Raw genomic sequence first — 25849 nt, forward strand, 5'->3', positions numbered from 1 at the left:
AAAAAAGGAAAAAAATTATCAGCAAAGAGACCAACACTAAAGGAAAAACCAAAGGGATTCTTGAGGCATAAGAAAATATGATTCCAGTCCTATGACTTTGGGGCCATGAAAATGCCAGAAGAAATAAAGACCAATTTTTTTTTTTTTATAAATTTATTTATTTATTTATTTATGGCTGTGTTGGGTCTTCGTTTCTGTGCGAGGGCTTTCTCTAGTTGCGGCAAGCGGGGGCCACTCTTCATCGCGGTGCGCGGGCCTCTCACTGTCGCGGCCTCTCTTGCTGCGGAGCACAGGCTCCAGATGCGCAGGCTCAGTAGTTGTGGCTCACGGGCCTAGTTGCTCCGCGGCATGTGGGATCTTCCCAGACCAGGACTCGAACCCGTGTCCCCTGCATTGGCAGGCAGACTCTCAACCACTGCGCCACCAGGGAAGCCCCAATTTTTTTTTAAAGTAAGTTTTTGGGTAAATAAATGCAAATGAATATTGACTATAAAAAACAATAATGTCTTATGGGATTTTAAACATATGTGTAAGCAATATTGTAAATCAACTATACTTCAATTAAAAAAAAACAAACATATGTGTAAGTAAGTACCTTGCAACAGTTGCATAAAAGGCAGTAGGGGGTAAGTGGGTTTGTGTTAGTCCGGGTCCTCTAAAAGCAGATGCCCAGACTGGAGTAGCCATGCAGGAGATGCACTAGGCCAAGGCCTGTGAGGGGACATAGGGAGGGAGCTGGGGAAGGACAAGAGAGCTGTCAGGTCAAACTGTACATTCCATGTGCTTCTCACATGCAGGTGACACATTTACCAAGACTGACTACATGTTGGGGCATAAAATATGTTAAATAATGGAAATCATTCATAATATGTTTCCTGGACACTGTAATTAAACTAGAAATCAATAACAAAAAAAAACCTCCCAAATGCTTGGAAATTAAGCAACGCATTTCTGAAAAATCCATGTTCAAAACATCATATTGGAAATAAAATGTTTGTAATCAAAAGATCACAAAATATTACATACCAAAATTTGTGGATACCAACTAGAGCTTCAAAGAAAATTTATAGCTTCAATGTATTTATAAGATACAAAGTTAAAGCTAAAAAAATCAGTGATTAAAATGTTTTCCCAAGAAGGTAGAAAAACAACAGCAAATTAAACCCAAAGAGAATAGAAAAAAGGAAGTAATAGCAATAGAAACAGAAATTAATGTTAAAATATGCACAGGTTAACATATTACAAACAAGTTTGTGTTTAAACAAGAATTGCAGTTTATGACGAAATTGACATATACATGAACTAGCTCTTCTCTGACAGTTGAAAATTGTGCATAATCCCTCTTCCTCTTTGAACTTGTATTTTAATCCCACATTCTCCACACAATTTTATACTAAAATAAAATATTTCATGCTTCATAGTATTTTATTCATCATCCTACCTTACTTCTCAACAATACACACACACATATATATGCATCTATATTTAATTGTTTCATTTTTATATAACCATTAGGCTCTAAATCAGGGGTTAGCAAACCTTTTCTGTAAAGGGACCAGATAGGAAATATTTTAGGCTTGAGGGCCATTTGGTCTTTGCCATAACTACTCAACTGTGTGTTTAGAGCTTGAAAGCAGCCAGAGATAATATGTAAACCACAGAGATGGCTGTGTTCCAGTAAAACTTGATTTACAAAAACAGGTGATGGACCAGATTTGGCCCATGTGCTATAATCTGCTGACCCTTGTTCTAAATGATCAAAATATAGAAATTTTTTTTGCTAGAATGAGACATTTAGAATGAAATTTGCTGCCATTTTTCATTTCCATGGATGTTAGCACTGATTAAGTTGTTTGTATAAATAAGTATATGAGAATGAAAACCATTTTACTAGAGCAACGTCACCCGGTTTTATGGTGGTTAAAATACTTATCCCAAGAAGTTAGAAAAACAACAACATATTAAACCCAATGAAAAGAGAAGAGAAATAATAGAGAGAAGAGTGGAAATTAATTAAATAGAGAGAGAAATACACAATAGAGAAAATTATTGGGACCAATCATTAAAAATGTAAGGATTTATCAGCTAACAGTTTAAGTCTTCTTTCAATTTGATTGAAAGCAAACCATGAAAAGAACAAAGGAATTGTTATCCAGTTATTAAAGTCATTTACTTTCTTAACCCCAACGCTAATATTCTGAAATATCCCTCTGTTGGGCACTGTGGAGGGTGTATGAGAGAACTGGAAGTAAACATTTCTTTTGTGAAATGAGGAATGGAGGTTATGAAGGAGGAGATGGTGGAGACTCAGTCTCCATCACAGCGGCTTTCTGACTTGTACTTTTGCGGGCAGTTACATTTTAGCACATAATATACGAGGAAATCGAGGAACACAAATATATGTCCTTAGAGCTTTCCATGCCCCACGTACCCCCTGGATTCGTCTACTCCCAGGGACACGCATACCCCTGTTTGTCCTAAGTGAATTGATTTTTTATTTTTCAGGATCCGAATCCCTTTGAGGACCTGATGGACGCTCTTGTCCATCTCCCACAGAATGCTGCACATACACGTATACTCAAATATAGTATATGAGTATGTGCGGTGTTAGGGAATTCTCAGACCCGCCCTGAATCTCATGCATGGATCTCAGTGAAGATTCCTTGGCCAGATCCAACAACCTAATTTGAAGGTGAAGGACTCAGAGAGAGAGGAATTTTAAGTGACTAGAAACAGCATAATAAGGTAGTTGGAAAAATATTGGAGCCCAGGGACTCATTTTTTAAGAAGTTCTTTCCTCTCTCTCTTCTCAAAATCACAGGCTTAGTTTGTTTCAGAAGTAGAATGAAAATTTGGATCTCTTGAATTTCTAATAACAGGTATTTTTAAAAGTAAGGTAGTTTCTTTAATTTACCTAAATAAGCCAAATGTCTATGTTTGTAATCACATCTTTAATTTGTCACTCTGGAATAATATTTTAAAAACCTCTCTCTGTGGGTCCTAAATATTGAAACTTTCATTCCAACAGGCTGTTGTGCTTCAAAAAAATGTTTGTTGGGTCAGAAAAAGTTTTTATTTTGACAAGGTATTTCAAGATTAAATATTATTTCTGGGGTCTGAAAACTTCTCCAGCAACCCTGAAGCACTCCCGGACAAAGATCATAAAACGTATAAACAAACAATGGTGACAATACAGCCCAAGGGCTACCCCACATGGTTTGAGAATGAAACTCAGGTAAACAGTCATTTTTCTTTTCAGCTGCTGGGAAAAGAAGAAAATAATTTTTTGTTCCACCCCCCAGGACTAGATTCCAACTGTTTAAGACTATCCTCAGGAATTAAAATACAAACACCATAGGCTCAAAAATGAATCACAGGTAATTGCTAGGTGCTTCTAGTTGGTTTTTTGGGTTTTGTTCTTTGTATATATACATGCCTGGCTTTTTTGTCTTTATTCAGTTGACAACTTGCTCATTTGGATCTGATGCGAAAACCAAATTTACATAATGAGTTCAATAGAGTGAAAAAGGGGGAAGATGCATCTATTTCCTAACAAGTGTTTGATATGGTTGTCTATGGTGCATATTTCACGCACCATAAGTGTTGTCTATGGTGCATATTTCATGCATTAAGATGTTTTTCAAGATCTTGAAAAAATATTGTTAAACACTTCATTAGAAGTTGCTTCCATGTTTTGTGTGTTTGTGTAACACTGTGGCTCTTATTGGGGTAGGTGGGGGCTGACTTTGGCTCCCAGGGCACATTTGGCAACATTTGGAGACATTTTTGATCATCACAACTTGGGAAGTTTTATACTCTTGGCATCTAGTGTGTAGAGGCCAGGAATGCTGCTAACATCCTACAATGCACAGGACAACTGCCCACAACAAAGAGTTACAAACCCAAAATGCCATCGATGCTGAGGTTGAGAAAGCCAGGTGTAAGCTCACATGTGTAAATTCTGTTTATTTTTGTTACAATTACATATTACCATTTATATCTATTTCTCCCAAAATAAACAGAAATGTTTGAAAAGTCAACATTTGCTTGTATAGAAACATTTAACCATATCAAAAAGATCACTGAAAGTAAATGCATTATTTCCAATATTTTCATGCTTATCAGTGTCCTGTATGGGATAAAAATTTATTCAAGGATATAGGAAAGGGCATATAGAAAAAAGAAACAATAATTAAAACAAAGTTTGACCTTTATGCTTTACGGATATAGAAAAGAACTACCATAAAATACATTTGAAACACGAATCATTCTCACTTCTTGATGCTTTAATCATAGCCCATTTTGTAAGATCACTTTTTTCCTAGTAAGAAATATTTTTTAAGGTAGACAAAAATCAAAGATATATTTATAAAATGTACCTATTTATGAACTTTCCCTGCCTCTATCCTAAATCAAAAATAAGTTTCCACATTTTAACTAAAGATCCATAAAAATGGCACTCTAGCAAATGAGGTGCTAATATAATTGATCAAATCTCTGGTCATTTCTGAAAATAATCACAGGCAACAGAATCTCCCCCAGCTGGTTTGTGAACAAAAAGGTACTCTAGAAAATATCATGTAGTCTACAGACTATCTTGCAGTGTCCAAGTGTAAGGTTTAAATAACACACGGCCAGGAACAGAGCAAACAGAGAAAAGCTGAAAGACAGCACTGGATCTAAACAGTGAAACGTAGCTGCTGTGCCCCACCAGTCTAATCCCGTGACCCCCAAGTCAGAAACTTCACGACAGCTGACCCAGGAAAGCTGGGCACCTCTGCCATCTGCCTTGCTGGGAGATGCAGTGTACACAGCTATCACCCCGTGCTCACTGCTCCCTCCAAATCAATTGTAGGCGGGCTACTGTGGTGAAAGCTAGGTTGTTTGCAGGACCCTGGCTGCTAGGAAGTGTGAAAATGTAGCTTTTAGCTTTACAGTCTTTATAGTCAAGTTAAAGGGATTGCAATGGGAGCTCAGTGAGCCAAATTATAGTATCTGCCACAATCACCAAATTATTTTAAGATACATCAGCATTTTAAAAAATATTTATTGTATAGCAGTCTAATTGGGTTCTAAAGCTATTCATAATCCTGGTTTTTTGTTTGTTTGTCACCACTCTTCATGTTTATGTTCTTTCTACAAATGTGTTCTTTTCTAAAATATTAAGCTTAACTGCATATCATTTATCTATTTCTATCAAAAAGTATTGAATGCCTACTATGGAAATATTATTCCATTCTGTGGGCACAAACAGTGATTTTGAAAAGAAAATCTCTGACCTCATGAAGTTGACATTCCAGTGGAAACTCAATAAATCAATTAGGATTAGGGTCAGCTACCTACAACAAAAATGAATCGAAAGGAAACTAAATTACAGAAGCTTCAACAAGACAGAAGTTTGTCTCTTGCATAAAAGAAGTCTGAAAGGTGAAAGATTGCAGAAGTAGCCCCTATTCTCCACTCTTCCCTCTATCATCCCCTTTGCCGTGTAACTTGCAGTTCCTCTCACTAAAGAGGTGGAATCCACTTCCTTAAATCTGGGCTGGTCTTTTGACTTGCTTTGGCTGACAGAATGAGGCAGAAGTGCTGGTGTTCTGGTTCCAAGTTTAAACCTTCAAGGACCTTGCGTGTTTCCACTGGCTCTCTTGTGCCTCTATCATTACACTACAAGGATGTGCTCCACGTGCTCTGCTGGAGGGTGAAAGGCAGATGGAGCAGAGCTGAGTCATAAATTGCCCCACCTGAAACCAATCTAGATCAGCCAACCCTCCACTGACCCCCAGAAGGGAGCCCAGCATCAGATCAGCTGAATCCCACATACGTGTAAGCAATAGGTATTGCCGTACGCCGTTGAAGTTTTGTGAACATTTCTTACTCAGTATTACTGTAGCGATGGAGAGGTGATGCAGGAACAAAGCGATCTGGGCAAGTGTGAAAGCTCAGAAGTGTTAGAGACGCACGCTCCTTTGACTTTGCTGCTCTGCATCCTCAAATTGTGGCCTCTATTTCATGATCCAATATTGTTGCTTGGCCATCGCATCCAAATTCTGGCCAGTGGGGAAAAAAGGAGAGGTAAAGAAGGGGACAAATGCTCCCTTTAAGGAAACTTCTTGGAAGTTTTTATACAAGAACTTATTTACTGTCGCATCCAGCTACAAGGGGTGAGAACCAGAAAATGCAGTCTTTATTCCTATTGCCTGTGCCTAGATAAAAATTGGGGACTCCGTCACTAAGGAAGAAAGGGAGGATCGATACTGGGGAACAATTGGACGCCACATGTGCCAATAAAATGCACTGACAGGAAAAAAGTTATCTATGTCTCCACTTTTGTTCACATTTAAGGCTCTTATCAAACGAAAGCAGTTTTCTAAACTTACCAAACATTTCTTTCTGGATAGATAGTGAAATTACAATACTTTATAATTAAAGAAATATTAATTCATAGATCCAAAATAGAATTTTTTCCTATGGCATTTTACTTCTTATGCAATTTATCTTTTTCCCAAAGGGACAGGACGTTTTTGGGTTAATAATTCCAACAGTGTCCAACTGTCTAAATAATTCAGCCAGTGTTATCAAGTGTTAGGACAAAGAAGCATTCACTTTCGTCTTAAGCGGTCATCAAGCATAACAGGAGATTCCATCTGGAGTGAAAGGTTAGCTTTTAAAAAACTGGGGGTGGGCAGGTAATGGTGAAAGCTCTAGAAGCAGAAAAGGAATCGCTCCAGCACATTCAGGGCCGAGGTTCAGGCCTGCACTGTAGAATTTGCCTGACAATATGTATTCAACTATATTTTTGAGTAAGGGGTTCAAATTTAGTAAGAGAATGAATGTACACCAGTAACTTAAACTATGAATTAATAATTCAAACAATAATTTAAAATACAATTTCCTTATTCTTGGGCTCTTAATTCCAAAATCAAATTCTAAATGCACTTAAGCAGAGCAATATGGTATTTTTAAGGATGTTAAATGAAATGTACAGATTAACTTTGGATGTTTTATACACACACACACACACACACACACACACACACTGTTAGAAATTGAAATCATTTCCTCCCCAAATCCACATCCCCTGACAGAAGCTTCTCACATCTGCTTCTTGGAGAGCTGGTCTTCACAATCCCTGCAAAGTGAGTAGTGGAGCAACTTACTGGCTGTAAATAATGGAAACAGTGGTAGACCCCTAACCTTAGAAGGGAAAATTGTGTAGTTCTCTCTTCCAGAAGTTTGTAATTGAGACTCAGCAACTCTAAGCTCTTAAGTTGATGACCTGAGAGAATTATGGCAGAGCCATTTCCTATCATATCCCTACTTAAGTACTGGATATCAGACTTCAAAGAGAATGGAGAATGAAGCAAACAGGAAGAGTTACGAGAAACCATGAAGCCCAAGAATCAGAGAGAGAGAGAGAGAGAGAGGAATTAGCTGTCTGTTTCTGATGACTTTCCTGGCTTCAGTCCCTTATGAAGCCAAATCAACCAACCTACTTGCATCCGGGCCAAATTATTGCCTTCCTTCCTGTTACAAGCTCCTATGATCCACTGTACAAGCTACCGTCTAAAGCCAGCCACTCCATTTGTGAACTCGGTCACATCCTCTTATCTCCTAATCAAGGACATCATTCCAGATATTATCCTTAATTTCTCCTGCAACATCAATTTTTTTCCTCAACACTAAATCACTCCCCCAGTGACAAAGTAGTGCCTGGAACATAGTAGAAGCTAAACAAATATTTGTTGAATGGACTCACCAAAGGGGGAAAAGCACAGTCAATAGAGATCAGAGTTTCAGGGAAATAAATTGGCAATACTGCAGCGAGCAAAGGGAGTAGGAAGCGGGGGGTGGGATGGGGGGGATTATATCACTGAGAAATATTTGGGAAGGTCACAGCCCAGTAAAAGACTGAGATTTAGTCACAGGATTATAGAATGCTATTTCACTTCCACGCTTTATCACAACACCAACAGGGCTCCAGTGTAACATCAGTGGACTGATTGCAGCTGAAAGAACTGCAAGACACAGACTATCTCTGAAGGTGAGGACTTAGGGAAGCCTCGAGTCAGGAAGGGAAACGAAAAACAAGGGCACTAAAGAAATATTAAGGCTCTGACACCTGTAGCAACAGCAAACATGAACAGCCCAAATTCTAGCACAATTAATATAAATCCACCCACTGAGGGCTCATTCATCTTAGTTCCTATTACCTGATACCAATGTCCAACTTTCAATAGTAGCCTAAGGAGACAGGATGATTACATGTAATGTAGTATCCTGAATGAGATTCTGGAATAAAATAAGGACATCAGGGAAAATTAAGGAATTCTGAAAAAAGTATGTATTTACTTTAGCTGATAATAATATATAAACATCGGTTCATTAATAGTGACAAACGTACTACACTAATGTGAGATGTTAATGGCAGGGGGAACTGGGTGAGAATTATATGGAAACTCTGCACTACCTGTGTAATTTTTCTGTAAATCTACAACTATTTAAAAATTTTGTTTAAAAATTATAAAAAAGCTGAAAATCATTGCTAAGTAATTGTCACTCAGCAACATAATGCTTGCTTCTCTGTTCATTAAAAATATCCCTTCTGGGATCTGGAGATCATAAAGTATCAACACGGTTTTCACACAAAATAAGACATCTTAGAGGCAAATGTACAAATAACAGAAAATACTTGGTCTGTTATTTTTTATTTTCCTTTTCCACATCAACAAGACACACAATAAGGCTGATAGTGTCACGCAGAAGGGAAAACCTTCTCTCCACTGCTATCCTAAAGCCTATTTAAGCTAGGCTTGAAGGGAAAAAAAAATCAAGAAAAGTCATTTACATATATATGTAAAATTCTGTACCATATAGTGGTGGATGGGGAAGTAAATAAAGGAATTAGAAAGTATGATTCCTAAAATGTCATAGTTTCCATATTACTTAGAAAAAAAGAGCACAGGGGCTTCCCTGGTGGCGCGGTGGTTGAGAATCTGCCTGCCAATGCAGAGGACACAGGTTTGAGCCCTGGTCCGGGAAGATTCCACATGCCGCGGAGCAACTAAGCCCATGTGTCACAACTACTGAGCCTGCGCTCTAGAGCCCATGAGCCACAACTACTGAGCCCACGTGCTGCAACTACTGAAGCCCACGCGCCTAGAGCCCATGCTCCGCAACAAGAGAAGCCACTGCAATGAGAAGCCCACGCACCGCAACGAAGAGTAGCCCCCGGTGGCTGCAACTAGAGAAAGCCTGCGCGCAGCAACAAAGACCCAACTCAGCCAAAAATAAATAAATAAATTTATATATAAAAAAGAAAAGAGCACAGAGGCAAATATTTGAAAAGAATTCAAAATCACATTCACATATTAGAAAAGGGTAGCTCTAATGATCACAACCCAGGTATTATAGAAATGCATTTTCTGAAGTACAAACTCTTTCTTGTCATTCTCTTCCTCCAACATTTCCCCCTTCTGATTGATAGCAAGCAGAATTGACCCTAATAGCATTCCCATAAGTAGAAAAAAATTGCTGAAGTCCAGATGTGTCCAAAATAGCTTTTCCCTATAGTTCATTTTGGAAACTTGAAACCAGTTAATTCTCTTCACACCACTCTGCCTGGTCATCCAAAATGCATGCCATTGGGATCATCCATCCTTTTCCCTACCCTCATTTCCACCTACCTGGCTGTCCCCGTTCCTGTCTCCTCACCTCTGAATGTCACTTTACCTGTTCCTTTGTGCCCCTTCAACTCCCAAATCCTCTGTAAATAAACTCTTCTCTTTCCAGAGTGTTTGCTGCACTCCCTTTACCGTGAAATCTTCCCTATTGGCTCTTAAGCACTTTCTCTTCTGTGCTCCCAAATCTACTCCCTAAATTTACTCTAGAACTTGTCACTCTGTAATAATTCTGTTTCCTATTCATTTTTGCATTCCTAGGACCGAGGAAAGGCCTTACTAAACATTCAGTAAATGATTAAAGCAACACTTAGTAAATGCAGATTTATATGGTGAAAATGTGCATGTGTATGGTTTAGAGGAAGGGTTGATTGTATTTAGATTAGAGTTAATCAAGCAAAGCTGCAGCTCTCAGTGAAGTGAACTGGAGGATTCATCTATGAAAATACAACTCAAATCATTTAAAAAGAAAAAAAAAAGAAAAGGTGATTAAAATTTCCCTTTTTTCCCTCCAATCCTCCTAAGTCCCTAAAGAAATGTAAGAGTATCATCAGATTGACAGCTTCTATGAACCTTCTACACTTACACATGCGCAAGGACAGATGTGGCTGAGGTAAGAGGAAACGGCAGCCTCCGCAGCCCAATAAGAGGCAATTCACACATTGGGAGATGTGGTCCTGACCATGACTGCATTCTGAGAACTGCGCTGCTAAGAAGAGAATAAAGAACCAGAATGTGAATGGATGTCAGAGCTTCCTCAATTTCATTGACAAATGAAGAAATCAACAAATATAAAAGCAAAACCATCGTATTCTTTTCCTCATCAGAATTTACATTTTGAACAGTGGATGTCCAGTGATAACCCAAAGAATTAAATAATGCAATTCATGTTAGTGGACATTTACATTTCATAAACTTTTCTGTATAAATATTATATAATAATTTTTTTAAAGTGCAATAAATCTCCATGGCTTAATATTATGGAACAAGGAAAATTCATTTATAAAAAAGCCACAAGTTAAATTTACCATTAATAATTATATTATATATATAGTAAAGGTCAAAGAGGAATGCAATATCAATAATTGAACTCTCAACTATTTCTTGACTTTTCATTTCAGCACTACTTTTATTCAAATGGCATTGCTAGGAAATAAAATAACAGTCAGTAATCATATTGACAATTGGGTTATGAGAATAATTTTATGCTTCTTAGACCTCCTCTAAAGCAGAGATATTTTAAAAGACACTTGTTATAATCAGTACATGAACTCAATAGTTTACACCAGTCTCTCCCACCCAAATGGCTTTCTGAGCCATTTGAGAAATAATACAAAAGAGTAAGGTGCAAATGTAAAATAGATAGCCAATGGGAAGCAGCCACATAGCACAGGGAGATCAGCTCCGTGATTTGTGACCACCTAGAGGGGTGGAGTAGGGAGGGTGGGAGGGAGACGCAAGAGGGAAGGGATATGGGGATATATGTATACATATAGCTGATTCACCTTGTTATACAGCAGAAATTAACACAACAATGTAAAGCAATTATACTCCAATAAAGATGTTAAAAAAAAAAAGAGTAAGGTGCATTAGGGTTAAAATATCACCTTTCTTAGTCTTTAAGTTGATATGAAAGAATGCGGCTTAAATGTGCAGCAACAATGTGTTTCTAATACTGTACCACAGAATTAGATAGACTCACCCACCTGGTCTCAAGCAGAGCTGAAATTCACAGGACTTCCCAGAGGGCAGCATGGAGGAGCAGACAAGAGCATATACTTCCAGTGGGCAGGAGCTCCCAAAGAGAAAGGAAGTGGAAGGAGTGGGGCTATATGTGTCTGGGTCCTCCTCCCAAACTCACTAATCAGGTAAGATGGAATGGGGAAAGGTAGACAGCAGGAGTGATGATAAACAAGAGTGACAACCAGAGACTGGAATACAAACTGAAAGAAGCTGGAGTTACACAAATTCATGTCCCCCAACAAAGATGGAAACATCAGGAGTTGGGAGGCAGCGTTCCCCCCACTCCCCAAAGCTGCTTTGTTCTTTGCTGGTCTCTGACATATGCTTCCCATATTGAAAACCTCCTTCTCCACACTCTGTTGTAATGGGTATTATCTATTTTCCCAGCTGGACTATAAGTTTCATGAGGGCAAGGAATAATGTATCTGTATTTTTAACTGTATTCTCAGCATCTAATACAGAGCCTGGCATAGAGTAGATGCTCAAGTATTTTTCAGTGATTGAATGAATGAGTGAGTGAATATGAATAATATCCAGGCATGACTCAGCAAAGCCTCAAAGGTAGTGCAGAGGAGCCACCACTATTGCAACAGAAAAACAGATTGCTGCCTTTGTGTGTGAGCTTGTTAAACTTGGCTCTGGATGGATCTAATTGCTCTCCGCTACATCCCCCCCCCACACATACACACACACACACACACACACACACACACACACAAGCATGCAAACATGCACACAGTGGAATATTTATGATGGAAGAACAGAGTCCACTATTGAACATAGCTGTCTCATGACTGGGCAGCCAGGAAGATTTCCAGGCTAAGGGACAGCAGGGGACAAGCTAAAGAATGGTGGGCTCTGTCTGAGGTGATAGTATATGGGGTGTAGAAGATACGGCGGAAAATTAAGCAAATGAAGAGAAAAAAATTAGCCAGGCAACAGCTTTTTCCATTTTTTTTCCTTTTACGTAAATACATTATTTTTCAAATTGTAACACTTTGGGAGCATGGCAGGGAGCAGCTATAAGTATTTAACATTAGAATGTATTTGTGACATCAAACAAGGCAAGACAACACAGTTTTTGACAACTGACTTTGCAGTCACACAGATCTCAACTCTGACCTCTTGCAAGTTACATGATCTTAGTTAAGTTGCTTCATCTCTCAGCATTCAGTTTTTCATCTGGAAAATGGGAAAAACAATGGCTACCTCACAGAGTTGCTGTAAGAGTTAAACCAACCAAGTAGATGTGAGGCATTTAAGAAAGTGCCTAAAACACAGTGAATAAATGGTAGCCATTGTTATTCTAAATGTTCAAACGCTTTGTATACTGTAAATCACTGAGTAACTATAAGAGATTATTATCATTATTATTATTGTAGGAAATTTCACTGCTGTTTCACAAAAAGGCAACAGCTAAATAGAGGCTGTTTTGTTCCATATCTATTACACAGAAGCCAACAGCTGTGCATTAATGGCTGCCTCATTCCCCAGTAGGATGTGAGCCGTATTATAATAGAGAAAGTTACATCCTCATTAGGCATATAAGGTGTGTTGTGGAGCAGAAAGGCACATGTCAAATGTGCTCAACTGTCCTCTATCACGTGTCATCTTGTCATGTTTAAGTCAAGAAATACATATAAATTCATAACAATTTAGGTGCTGTGATTTTTTTAATTGCTTTAAAAAAATTCTTTTAAAACTGCATTTTATTTGATATCTCTGAGGTTAAATGTTTAATGCAGGACATTGTCATTACCGTGTACTTCAATATATAACCTGTAATTAAGATTTCAAGTGACTCTCATTCTGAAGCGCACTGCCTCTGCTTTGCATAATGCACAATATACTCATTGTTGTGGCTTCCTTTGCATAAATCAGTCTTATTAATATCTAATTCATCTTCTTGCTTTCCAGAGTCTTGAATCAAATTAATTCTCTGAAGGAGGAAGTGTCAGGACTCAGGGAGCTAGGGAGAGCTGCAGAATTCTAGTTCGTTTTTCAATAAAATTTGTACTACAGATGGTCACATGATTTATTAGCAATTTTTAACTCTTCTGCCTCTTTGTTCCTCTAGGAAACAAGAACAAAGATTTGTATCTACATGTGATGTGCAGAGAATTGGAGTAGAAGGGTTAAAAGAAAAGAGTAGGCATCTAAGCTGTGACAGTGACTCACAGTGGACTCCCCTAATAGATATTCTAGAAGGATTCCCAGTTTGAAAACAAGAAAAGTGAATGCTTTGTCATTATGGAAACTTGAAGCAATGAATATTTTATTCCATTAGCATAAAGCTGAGGTGTCACCATGCTATTCAAAGTGGCAGAACTTCCACTGAGGAATAAGCTTGATGCTGGCCGCTCCCACCCTAGTTGGTGACACAGAATGGACCTGCAGGACCCAGGTGCAGAAGGATCCCTCCAGCTGATTTTGTTTAGACCCAGCTGGGCCTGGTGTGAAACCACAAAAAAAAATCCCTCAGAAAACAAGGTGAAAATTGCTAAAAAGGAGAGAGCGTTGCCCTCTTTATATAGCTTCTCAGAAAGCTGATGAGGACATCTCCAATCAAACAAGATATGAGTCTCTTGACAAGACACCCTTTCTTATTCCCCCAGAAAGCTGTGTGTATTTCTTCTGATCTCAACAACATGGTTGTTTCTTCCCAGCCAAGTATACTATAGATGTCAATTTTCTTTCCACCAAGAAAGTAATCTGCATTGTGTCAATGTTCCTCAATCTCCTCTAGAGAGTTTACCAATAAAACAGTTCTGGATACAGAAACATTTCCATTTGCATGAAGTACAAGCTAACTAAAATTAGAAAAAAAAAGTTCCATATTAACATTTAGTACCTTCTTCTATTCCTATCTTCCACATTTATAGTGGACCAATAATGGAGTTTGAGGGTAGATTTTCTTTGAAATCTTAGAAATTTATCCAACAAACGTATATTAAGCTCCAATTGTGCCAGGCTTTACACTGAACACTAGGAAGGCAAAGTCAAATTCATTCATTTATGCATAAAAATGCTTTGAGTATTGGACTTCCACTTTGGGCCATGATGGAGTAAGTGGTATTGGAATTATTCTCTCACCAAAAACAACTATAAACCTGGGCAAATAATAAGTGGAAAATTTTTTTTCAGGTATTGGACAATAGCACTCGTTTGATGCTTGAAAGACAGGAAACACAAAGTGAGCTACACATTCACTGCAGTTTTCTTCCTTGGGGCACTTTCCTGACCACCCAGAAATGTGGAACCCGAGAGGAGAATAATGATCTCAGGGATCTGACGAGACAGAGTACTTTGAGGCTGTTGAGGTGGCTGGAATGCACATACCATGGTAGAGCCAAGAGAAATCAGTACAGAGGGGTTCCCAGTTATCTTTGTGGTGAGTACCCCGGGGTACTTGCCTGAGTGCTGGACAGACCATAAGCAACATAAGACTCCAAGGGTGTAGCAGAGAGCAAGTACTGGGTGGCAGAGGGCTGAACGGAGATACTACCAAGCTGTTCTGGGAGGGGTTGGAGTCCAGCCACGCCAGAGTTGAGAGACCTTGCTGAGCACTGGACATTCAAGTACGACCCAGAAAGGCCATGCCTTAGGAGTAAGTAACACTCCCGAGAATAACAGTCATAACCTAGGACAAAGGACAAAAGCAAAATATATCTGGCTCAATAAAGCCTAAAACCAATCCAGACAGGGTCAAGAGGATTCACCAGTAAGTTGACCTGCTTGCCAGAATAAAACTTAATATGATTCTGACTCCTCATAATTTATTACCCAAAATATCCAGCACATAATACAAATCACTAGACGTGCAAAAAGAAAGGGGGGCAGGAAAAGGTGACCCACATTCACAAAAAAAGCTGGCAATAGCTACAGACCTCAAGATGATCCAGATGTTGGATTTAGCAGATAAAGAGTCTTAAAAGCTATTGTAAATTTGTTCAAGAAAAGATGGACAATGAATGAATAAATGGATGGAGAATCTCAGCAGAGAAACTGAAAATATAAAAAATAACTAAATGGAAATCCTAAACCTAAAAAAGACAATATCTGAAATTAAAAATTTACTGGATTAAAGTCAGATTTTACTTGGCAGAAAAGTCAGTGAAGCTGAAAACAGATGAATGGAAGTTATCCAAATTTAAGAACAGAAAGAAAAAATATTGAAAAAAAATGAACAGAGCCTCAGTAATCTGTGGAACAATATCATTTCCTTGGATGACTGGAGTCCAGGGAAAGGAGAGAAAGAATGAGGCAGAGAAAAATATTTTAAGAAGTAATGGAAGAAATGTATCCAAATTTGATGAAAAACTTAATTCATAGATCCAAGAAGTTCAGATAACCCCCAAACAGGATAAATACAAAAACAACTACACCGAGCCCCATAAGTTCAAACTACTGAAAATCAAAGATTAAAATAAAATCTTAAAAGCATCCAGAGGAAAAAAAAAAAGAAACATAACATATAGGGAAATAATTATAACAACTAACTTCTCATTAGAACAGATTTGGAAACCTGAAGAAAATGGAACAAAATCCTTAAAGTGATGAGACGTGTATTAGTTTTCTATGGCTGCCATAACAAAGTATCACAGACTGGATAACTTAAACTACAGAAATTTATTGTCTCACAGTTCTAGAAGCTAGAAGTTCAAAATCAGGAGTTGGTTGATTCCTTGACAGGGTTGGTTCCTTCTGAGGACTGTGAGGGGAGGTCTATTCCAGGTGTCTATTTTTGGCTTGCAGATGATTGCCTTTCCCCTGTGCCTCTTCACATTATCTTCCCTCTACGCATGTCTCTGTATCCACACTTCCTCTTTTTCTAAGGACGCCAATTATATTGGATTAGGCTTCCCTAATGACTGAATTTAACTTGATTACCTCTGTAAAGACCCTATCTCCAAATAAGGTCACATTCTAAGGAACTGAGGATTAGGACTTCAACAAAGGAACTTGGCGGTGGCGGGTGGGGGGGGGGGTGGGTGCCGAGGGAATGGAGAGACACACAAATCAACCCATAGCTAAAGAAAATTTTAAAAACCTGTCAACCTATAATTCTATATCCGGTGAAAATATGCTTCAAAAATGAGAATAAAATAAAGGGTTTTTTTCCAGAGAACTTTTTTGCGACCAGACACTTATTTCAAGAAACGCTAAAGGAAGTTCTTTAGATTGAAGGGAAAAGCTACATAAAAAGTCAAATCCACAAGAAGAAATGAAGAACTCCAGAAATGTTAAGTCCATAGGTAAATATGAGTCTACTTTCTTTTTTTCCTAGTTTCTTTAAAGGATAATGTTTATAATATATACAGAAGAAAAATATGTGACAAGAGCACAAAAGAATTATACTGTTACAAGTCTCTTAAGTGGTAAAGTGGTACAATGTTGATTCTAAGTGGACTGTGATAAAATAAGGATGCAAAACATAATCCCTGGAGCAACCACAAAAAGAATACAAAGATTCAGAGCTTAAAAAGGAGGAAAAGTGGAACTGTAAAAAAATAATTAAGCCAAAAGAAGGCAAGAAAGGTTGGGAGGAGTGGGGAGGAATAGAACACTAAAAACAGATGGGACAAATGGAAAACTAACAGAAGACAGAGGGCTTAGGCCTAACTGTAGCAGACTGTACTTCCCATATATTACCACAATAATATTTCCCATCTTCTGCATGGGTCTGTATTCATTTTCCAAGCCTACTATAGCTAATACCACAGACCAGGTGGCTTATACAACAGGAAACTTATTTCCTCATGGTTCTAGTGGCTAGAAGTCCAAGATCACCATGCCAGCAGGGTTTCCTTCTGAGGCCTCTTTCCTTGGCTTGTAGAGGCTGTCTTCTCCCAGTGTCTTCACGTGGTCTTTTTCCTCTGTGTGTGTCCCTGTCCTAACCTCTTCTTATAAGGTTACTACTTATATGGCCTTAGGACGCACCCGCAAGATCGCATTTTACCTTAATCACCTCTTTAAAGGCCCTATCTCCATATAGAGTCATATTCTAAGGTATTGGGGGTTTGGACTTTAACATATGAATTTGAAGGGACCCAGTTTGGTCCATAACAGGGCCTTTGCCACTCAGGTCAGGAGTCGTGGGCGGCAGCGGCAGTACAAAGCGCGTGCTCGGGGCCAGTCCTGAGGAGCAGAAAGCTGCGGCGGGAGAGGGGAAACGGCTGCCGAAAACAAGCCAGAGGAGCGTTTCCCAAAGTGTATTCTGCGGAAATAGCACCTACTGTGTTCTCAACACCTTGCCACCTATAGAAGATGATCATGGGAACAGCGATGGTAGTCATGTAAAAATCTTTTTACTGAAAAAACTGCTTGAATGTCTGCCAAAATGTTCAAGTTTACCCAAAGAGAGGCACCTTTGGAACACTAATGAGAGATCATGATGCAGCTGGGCTTTTGGATTTCTTTTTAATAATGTGTGACCCTTCACCTTTGATCCCCTAACCTGCATTACCTTGGTCACCATTTTATTTTTTAATTTCATTTCATTTTTTGATTTTGGTGCACAAGCTGTAACATTTCATCTCTCAAAGTGTAACATGCTGATTTCCTCGAATAGAGATAACCCTTTGAGCGATACATTCACAAAATGCTGTGTTCATTTTCTGTATTACAATTAATTTCAGTTTTAAAAATTAAAAAACAAAACAAAATGGACGCAGAGTTGTTTCTCCATCCCTTTGAATCTGGATAGGTTCTGTTAAGGCTTTGACCAATGAATTAATGACAGAAGTGATATTCCTGTCAGTTCTGGGCATGGCCCTGATCTGACCTGGCTGTGTGCTTACAATGCAACACTACTATGCAATAAAAGGAATTGAACTACTGTTAGACTCAACTCAGATGAAACTCAAAACCAGTGTGTTGAAAGAAGCCAGACACAAAGGAATGCATACTTTATGATTCCATTTATATGAAGCTCAAGAACAGGCTGAAGTAATTTAATGTGATAGAAACTAGAACAGTGATTCCCTCTGTTTGGGGGAGAATGGTTTGACTAGAACGAGCCAATGAGGGAAATTTCTTGGCGATGCAAATATCCATAACTTGGTTGGTTGCATGAATGAAGATATTTGTTAAGACTTGTCAATCTATATGCTTAAGACATGTACATTTCACTGTTTGTATTAGTTTCCTTTCACTGCTGCAACAAATTACTACAAGCTTAGTGGCTTAAAACAAGACAAATTTATTATTTCATAATTCTGGACAACAGAAGTCCAAAATAGGTATCACTGTGTTAAAATCAAGGTGTCAGCAGGGCTGGTTCCTTCTGGAGGCTCTAAGGGAGAATCCATTTTCTTGCCCCCTCCAGCTGCTAGAAGCTGCCCACATTCCTTGGTTTGTGCGTCCCTTTCATCTTCAAAGCCAGCTATAGCCATTCACGCCTTTCTCACATGGCCTTGCTCTGACACTGCCTCCCTCTTCTGCATTTGAAGGACCATTGTGATTACTTTGGATGCATTCAGATGATCCAGGATAATTTCCTTACCCTAAAGTCAGTTTATTAGCAATCTTAAACCCATCTACAACCTTACTTCCCCTTGTCAAGTAACATTCATAGGTTCCAGGGATTAGAGCATGGACATTTGTAGGGGGAAATCATGCTGCCTACCACACTTTATATAAATTTTATTATACATCAATAAAAACCATTTTTGTAAAAGCTACTGAATGCCATTATATGTTAGTCATTCTTCTAGGTACTTAGATATGTATCTAGTTACATATTTATTTATCTTTGTCTGTCTCCCCTACTAGAATCTAAGCTTCTTGAGGTCAAGGATGCTTTTCTGGTTTATTGTGATTAGAACAGTTATCTAGCACATAGTAGAAATTCAATAAAAATTTACTGAGTGAATGAATGTGAACTCAGTGAGATTCGCCTATCTTTGCTGATTTTATTGATATTGTTGATTGAATTGATTTGTTGGCAGAACATTATGTAGACAAAAATCACTGAAATTAAGAGTTTGCAAACCTCATTAAAAGTGTTTATCTTTCACTCATTAAATGTCAGTATTAGAATACCACCATCACCTTACAGGACTGCCTATTCCTAGTGACAGGAAACAGGGACAGAGCCGTTCATTGAAGGAGTCAGTCTCTATTTTAGAAAATAGAATTTTCTCAGAAAGTAATTTGGTTCAGGAGAAATACTCGAGGATTTACTTTCTAATATATATGTTGGTTATTTATGTTGTTATTCCTTATGAAGCTGAAATACATTATTTCAAACTAAAACGTATGCTGTTAGAGATATCACCAAAGAGAATATATTTCCCTTTTATTTATTATTTTTCTAAAAGTCTGTAAAATCAACACCAGAAAACATTAAGTTTTGCACCATCATTTCTACTATTTTTAAACAATGGAAGGATCAGTCTTCTTCATAACTTCATATCTTCGAGTATGAATACATGAGGTCTTTGAAGAAAACAAAGACGTTCCATTTGACTATGCATGGAGGAGAATAAAAGGGTTTCTTCTTTCTGTTTCCCCGCCAACTTATTAGTGTTCCCTTAGGAAATAAACACAGCAACAATATGTAAATTCACCAACAGCCTCTGACCTCCCCTTTACTCTGGTTTGTGTTTCAAATATTACAGAGAAAACGCTTGTGAGTCTTTATAACTGTGTCCATCAGAGAATAAATAATTTATTTCATTGCACAGACAGAACAATTTTGATTACATCTGTGTTACAGAGTGATCCTAATAGAATTAGCACACAGACATACACTGCAATTATCTCTTTACTTCCAAAGATCTACTGATCAAATGTCTTTATTTTATTTATTTAATTTTTAACATTGAAGTATAGTTGATTTAGAATATTATATTATTTTCAGGTGTACAGCATAGTGATTCAGCATTTTTGCAGATTATACTCCATTGTAAGTTATTACAAGATAACAGCTGTAAATCCTTGTGCTGTATAATATATCCTCATTGCTTATCTATTTTATATGTAGTAGTTTGTATCTCTTAATCCCATACCCCTAATTTGTCCCTCCACCCTTCTTCCTTCCCTTTGGTAACCACAAGTTTGTTTTCTATATCTGTGAGTCTGTTTCTGTTTTGCTTACACATCTGTGTTATTTTTTAGATTTCACATATAAGTGATATACAGTATTTGTCTTTCTTTGACTTATTTCACTAAGCACAGTATTATCTAGGTCCATCCATACTGTTGCAAATGGCAGAATTTCATTCTTTTTTATGGCTGAGAAATATATGTGCACCGCATCTTCTTTATCCATTCATCTGTTGTTGAGCACCTGGGTTGCTTCCATGTCTTGGCTATTGTAAATAATGCTGCTACAAACTTGGGGTGCATGGATCTTTTCAAATTAGTGTTTTTGTTTTTTCCATATATATACCCAGGAGTGGAATTGCTGGATCATATGGTAGTTCTATTTTCAGTTTTCTTGAGGAAACTCCATACTGTTTTCCATAGTGGCTGCAACAATTTACATTCCCACCAACAGTGTACAAGGGTTCCCTTTTCTCCACATCCTCTCCTACATTTGTTATTTGTAGACTTTTTGATAGTAGCCATTCTGACAGGTGGGAGGTGACATCTCATTGTTCTGCTTTGCATTTCTCTAATAATTAGCAATGATGAGCAAAAGATATCAGTTTTAAACCATTTTCTATCTTAAAAATTTATATGGCATATGATCTTTCCCACTTTAATGATCATCATAATTAGATTGTTTTTCTTTATATATTTTTCTTTTTTAAAAAAGAGTGTGTGTGTGTGTATTCCTAAAGCTTTCTGTGGAAAGAAACAAGGGCTTTGAAATAATGGGCATCTGGGATGGACTGAATGTTTCTATCCCCCTAAAATTCATAGGTTGAAGCCCTAAATCCTCACATTGCATCCTCAATGTGATGGTATTTGGAGGTGGAACATTTAGGAGATAATTAGGTTTAGATGAGGTCATAAAGGTGGAGTCCCCAGGCTGGGAGTAGTGCCCTCATAAGAAGGAGAAGAGACCAGAGCCTTCTCTGTGCCATGTGAGGGTACAGCAAGAAGGCAGCCATCTGCAAACCAGGAAGAGGTCCTCACCAGACACTGAATCTGCCAGCACCTTGATCTTAGATTTCCCAGCCTCCAGAACGGTGAGAAATAAATGTCTGTTGTTTAAGCCACCTTGTCTGTGGTATTCTGTTATAGCAGCCCAAGCTGACAAAGACAGCATCTTGGAGCCTTTAAGAAATGAAGACAGCCAATGGAATTTGGTAGAGTCAGAAATTCTAAAGGAAGGATACAGATACATTAAAAAAAAAGGGGGGGGGTACTAATAATGGATTGTACGCAAGAAAAAAAACAGAAATGTTGCAGAAATAACTTGCTGGACAAATAAGGAACTACAGACTCTCTGTGGGTGGTTCTGTACATGACAAAATTAATCTTGAACTGGAAAATACAACTGATCTGAAAAAGCTACGTGACATTGAAGAAGAAGTAATAATAGGTCAGGTAATAATAACGGAGAATTTTTAAGAGACTGAAAGGCAAAGTTAGTAGGCAAGAAGCCTGGAGATAACCTAATACAACTTCCCAAAGTCCTGGAATAAATATGGACCAAGGGACAAAATAACCAGACCTGGGAGTCAGGGTGGGGTCGGGGTGGAGGAGCATCAGAGAGAAGAAAGTATCTTTTTAAAATGGAAAGATGGGGCTTCCCTGGTGGCGCAGTGGTTGGGAGTCTGCCTGCTAGTGCAGGGGACGCGGGTTCGAGCCCTGGTCTGGGAAGATCCCACATGCCGCGGAGCGGCTGGGCCCGTGAGCCACAATTACTGAGCCTGTGCGTCTGGAGCTGTGCTCCGCAACAGGAGGGGCCGCGATGGTGAGAGGCCCGCGCACCGTGATGAGGAGTGGCCCCCGCTTGCCACAACTAGAGAAGGCCCTAGCACAGAAACGAAGACCCAACATAGCAATCAATCAATCAATCAATTAATCAATAAAAAAAAATAAATCTTTAAAAAAAAAATGGAAAGATGGGTAAAGAGAGGAGAAGAAGCAAATTCAAACTAGAAATTAAGGCACAAACCAGAAATTATGCAGAAACCAAAAGAAGGAATTCAAGGACAACCTTGCAAAGAATGAAAATGCATGTTTAAAATTTCAAAGAAAAGAAATTCTGAGAGAATATTTCATAATCAGAGAGCAAAGGATGCAATCAGGAGATTTAAAAGCAAAAATCTATATGTCTTTGGTTGTTTAGAGCAGATAGCACAGTGCCTTGAACATGAGGAGCACTCGATTTTAAAATATGTGCTCATCTGATAGCCTTTTTGGTCTTCACTTTGGAAAAAGTTAGGAAGATTTCTACTTTCAATTGCCGTTTGAAGGAGATAGATCAAAGATATTACATTAAATAACAATAACAAACACCAATATTCTACACCTAATCAGGAGACATTAGGAAACAAAGTAGAGATAAAAAATAATCTGTGCTGGGGCTTCCCTGGTGGCGCAGTGGTTGAGAATCTGCCTGCCAATGCAGGGGACACGGGCTCGAGCCCTGGTCTGGGAAGATCCCACATGCCGCGGAGCAACTGGGCCCCTAAGCCACAACTACTGAGCCTGCGCGTCTGGAGTCTGTGCTCCGCAACAAGAGAGGCCACGATAGTGAGAGGCCCGCGCACCGCGATGAAGAGTGACCCCCGCTTGCCACAATTAGAGAAAGCCCTCGCACAGAAACGAAGACCCAACACAGCCATAAATAAATTAATTAATTAATTAAAAAAAAAAATAATAATCTGTGTTAAGCTTTTGAAGAAACTCGAGAGTTTAATCATAGAATCCTTGGCAATGAAACTTATATTCCATAAGACCTTGTTCATGGCTGGGGTCTGATGAATTGCCCTCAAAATTTATCCACATGAAAGACTCCAGAGGACACTTTGGGTTCTAAAGTCGGTGGACCTCATTTCCATACTGATGAATAGGGTCTCTGGACATATAAGTAAACATCCAGTGTGGAAAATGGAACCTGTTTTTTGTTAGGCAAAATCCTGCCTGGCTGATCAAATGCCTCAGGGCAGTTTAAGATATTCTTTTCAAACACTGATCAAATGAAAATGTGCAAAGTTCTTTTTTTTTTAATTTATTGAAGTATAGTTGATTTACAATGTTGTGTTAATTTCTGCTGTACAGCAAAGTGATTCAGTCATACACATGTATATATTCTTTTCCATTATGGTTTATCACAGGATTTTCATTATAGTTCCCTGTGCTGTACAGTAGGAACTTTTTGTTTAAGAATGTACAAAGTTCTTAACTGTGCATGTTACTAAACTCAGTTCCACATATACAGTGATTTTAAAAGACAAGGCTCTTAATCTAGCATAAGCAAGGCCCTAAGGCATATCAGAGTAATTCATCACCAATCTGTGCCTTGAAACTCCTATTTATTTGTTCCTTTCTTCACGTTTTGAATTTCTACTTCAAACTCCACATTCCAAGTACCTCATCCCTGAGTCAATAGTATCAACAAGGTATCCAAAATTGTTCTAAAAAAACACATTGTCACCCCGGCAAAGAGATTCAAAATGGTCACACTTTTAAAATCACAAGCCTGGAAATAAGACCTACAGAATGTCTCAATAAATAAGAAAAATAAGATAAAGATAAATTTCAAATAAGTTGTTTCCTATGGGCACAGCAGTACTTACACTAAAGAATGTCTTTCTGACTTCCAGACTACGAATGTGAAAATTCAATAGACTTCTACGGTTCATCCCTGGAAGAATCTGAGTCACTGATAATTAAATAATCAATTGATTGTCCCCATTCCTTCTGCACATCACTGAGGACAGTTTTCAATGCCTGACAATTCTCTGTTGTGGTCATCTTGAACCATCCCTGTGGCTCGGGACTCACAGTAATAAAGAATGATTGTACGGGGGGAGGGTTGGATTGGGAGTTTGGGACTAGCAGATGCAAACAATTATATATAAAATGGATAAACAACAAGGTTCTATTGTATAGCACAGAGAACTATATTCAATATCCTGTAACAAACCATAATGGAAAAGAATACGAAAAAGGATATATATGTACATATATATGTGTGTATATATATATATGAATCACTTTGCTGTACACCAGAAACTAGCACAACATTCTAAATCAACTATACTTCAATAATTTTTAAAAAAAGAATGATTGCTTTGCAGGAAGAAATATCTCAACGCCATGTTTGAGGCTCTTTACCTACACAGTTCACTAATTTGATTTCACATATTTACATGGTTTGAGTTTGTTGATGGAAAAAAATATAATCCAGTTGAGAAGGCCTGCTTCTCCAGTTTGAAAGGTTAATGAAAGATACAGAACGGAGTTGTTACATCAGAGCAGGGCTCTCCAAGGTTGACAGTAACAATTGGAGAACTGAGAACTACACATTTCCTCCCCACCACGTGGCTGCCAGACTGTATGTTAAATGAAAACAAGTCAGAATAAATTGTGCCACACATACAAACATTGTTTTACAAGCAGGTACGGAAACAGTCATACAACCTGTTCTTTTAAGCTTAGTAAACTCTTCTCTCAAAGTAACCCTGTTATGGACTGAATATTTGTGTCCCCCCCAGATTCATAGTTGAAGCCCTTACCCTCAATAGGATGGTATTTGGAGGTGGGGTTTGGGAGGTAATTAGGTTTAAATGATCCACAGGTGGATCTGCATGACAGGATTAGTACCCTCATAAGAAGAGAAAGACACCAGAGATTTCCTTCTCTCTCTTTACATCCTATGAGGCTACAGCAAGAAGGCAGCCATCAAGTCAAGAACACGGTTCCCACCAGAACCCAACCATGCGGCCACCCTGACCTCAGACTTCCCGGCTTCCAGAACTGTGAGAAATAAGTGTCTGCTGTTTGAATCACCCAGTCTGTGGTGTTTTGTTATAACAGCCCCAGCTAACACAACTCTTGACTCTAAAAAGCATCCCATAGGAAACTACAAAGCAGATCTAACAATATTTTTTTAAAATAGATTTATTTTATTTATTTATTTATTTTTTTGGCTGCATTGGGTCTTCTGTTGCTGTGTGCGGGCTGTCTCTAGTTGCAGCGAGCAGGGGCTACTCTTCGTTGCAGTGCGAGGGCTTCGCATTGCCATGGCTTCTCTTGTTGCGGAGCACGGGCTCTAGGCGCAGGCTTCAGTAGTTGTGGCACACGGGCTTCAGTAGTTGTGGTTCGCGGGCTCTAGAGCGCAGGCTCAGTAGTTGTGGCACACGGGCTTAGTTGCTCCACAGCATGTGGGATCTTCCCGGACCAGGGCTCGAACCCGTGTCCCTTGCATTGACAGGCGGATTCTTAATCACTGTGCCACCAGGGAAGCCCCAGATCTAACAATATTTTGAAGACAGGATCAATAAGCCTTTTAGTCCTCCATT

At 38.6% G+C, this 25849-nt stretch overlaps 1 protein-coding gene across 1 annotated transcript in view; it reads left to right on the forward strand.

The window, feature by feature from the left end:
* LOC103004469 (calmodulin-binding transcription activator 1-like) overlaps nt 1-17815 on the forward strand; it is a 37785-nt gene extending 19970 nt beyond the window's left edge. Inside the window, exon 2 of the mRNA XM_057527632.1 lies at nt 17506-17815. Within this exon, the coding sequence (XP_057383615.1) occupies nt 17506-17815 (310 nt within the window). The remainder of the gene's footprint in view (nt 1-17505) is intronic.
* The last annotated feature ends 8034 nt before the right edge of the window (nt 17816-25849 follow it).

This window comes from Balaenoptera acutorostrata, chromosome 14, assembly GCF_949987535.1.
Source record: "Balaenoptera acutorostrata chromosome 14, mBalAcu1.1, whole genome shotgun sequence".
Lineage (NCBI taxonomy): Eukaryota > Metazoa > Chordata > Mammalia > Artiodactyla > Balaenopteridae > Balaenoptera > Balaenoptera acutorostrata.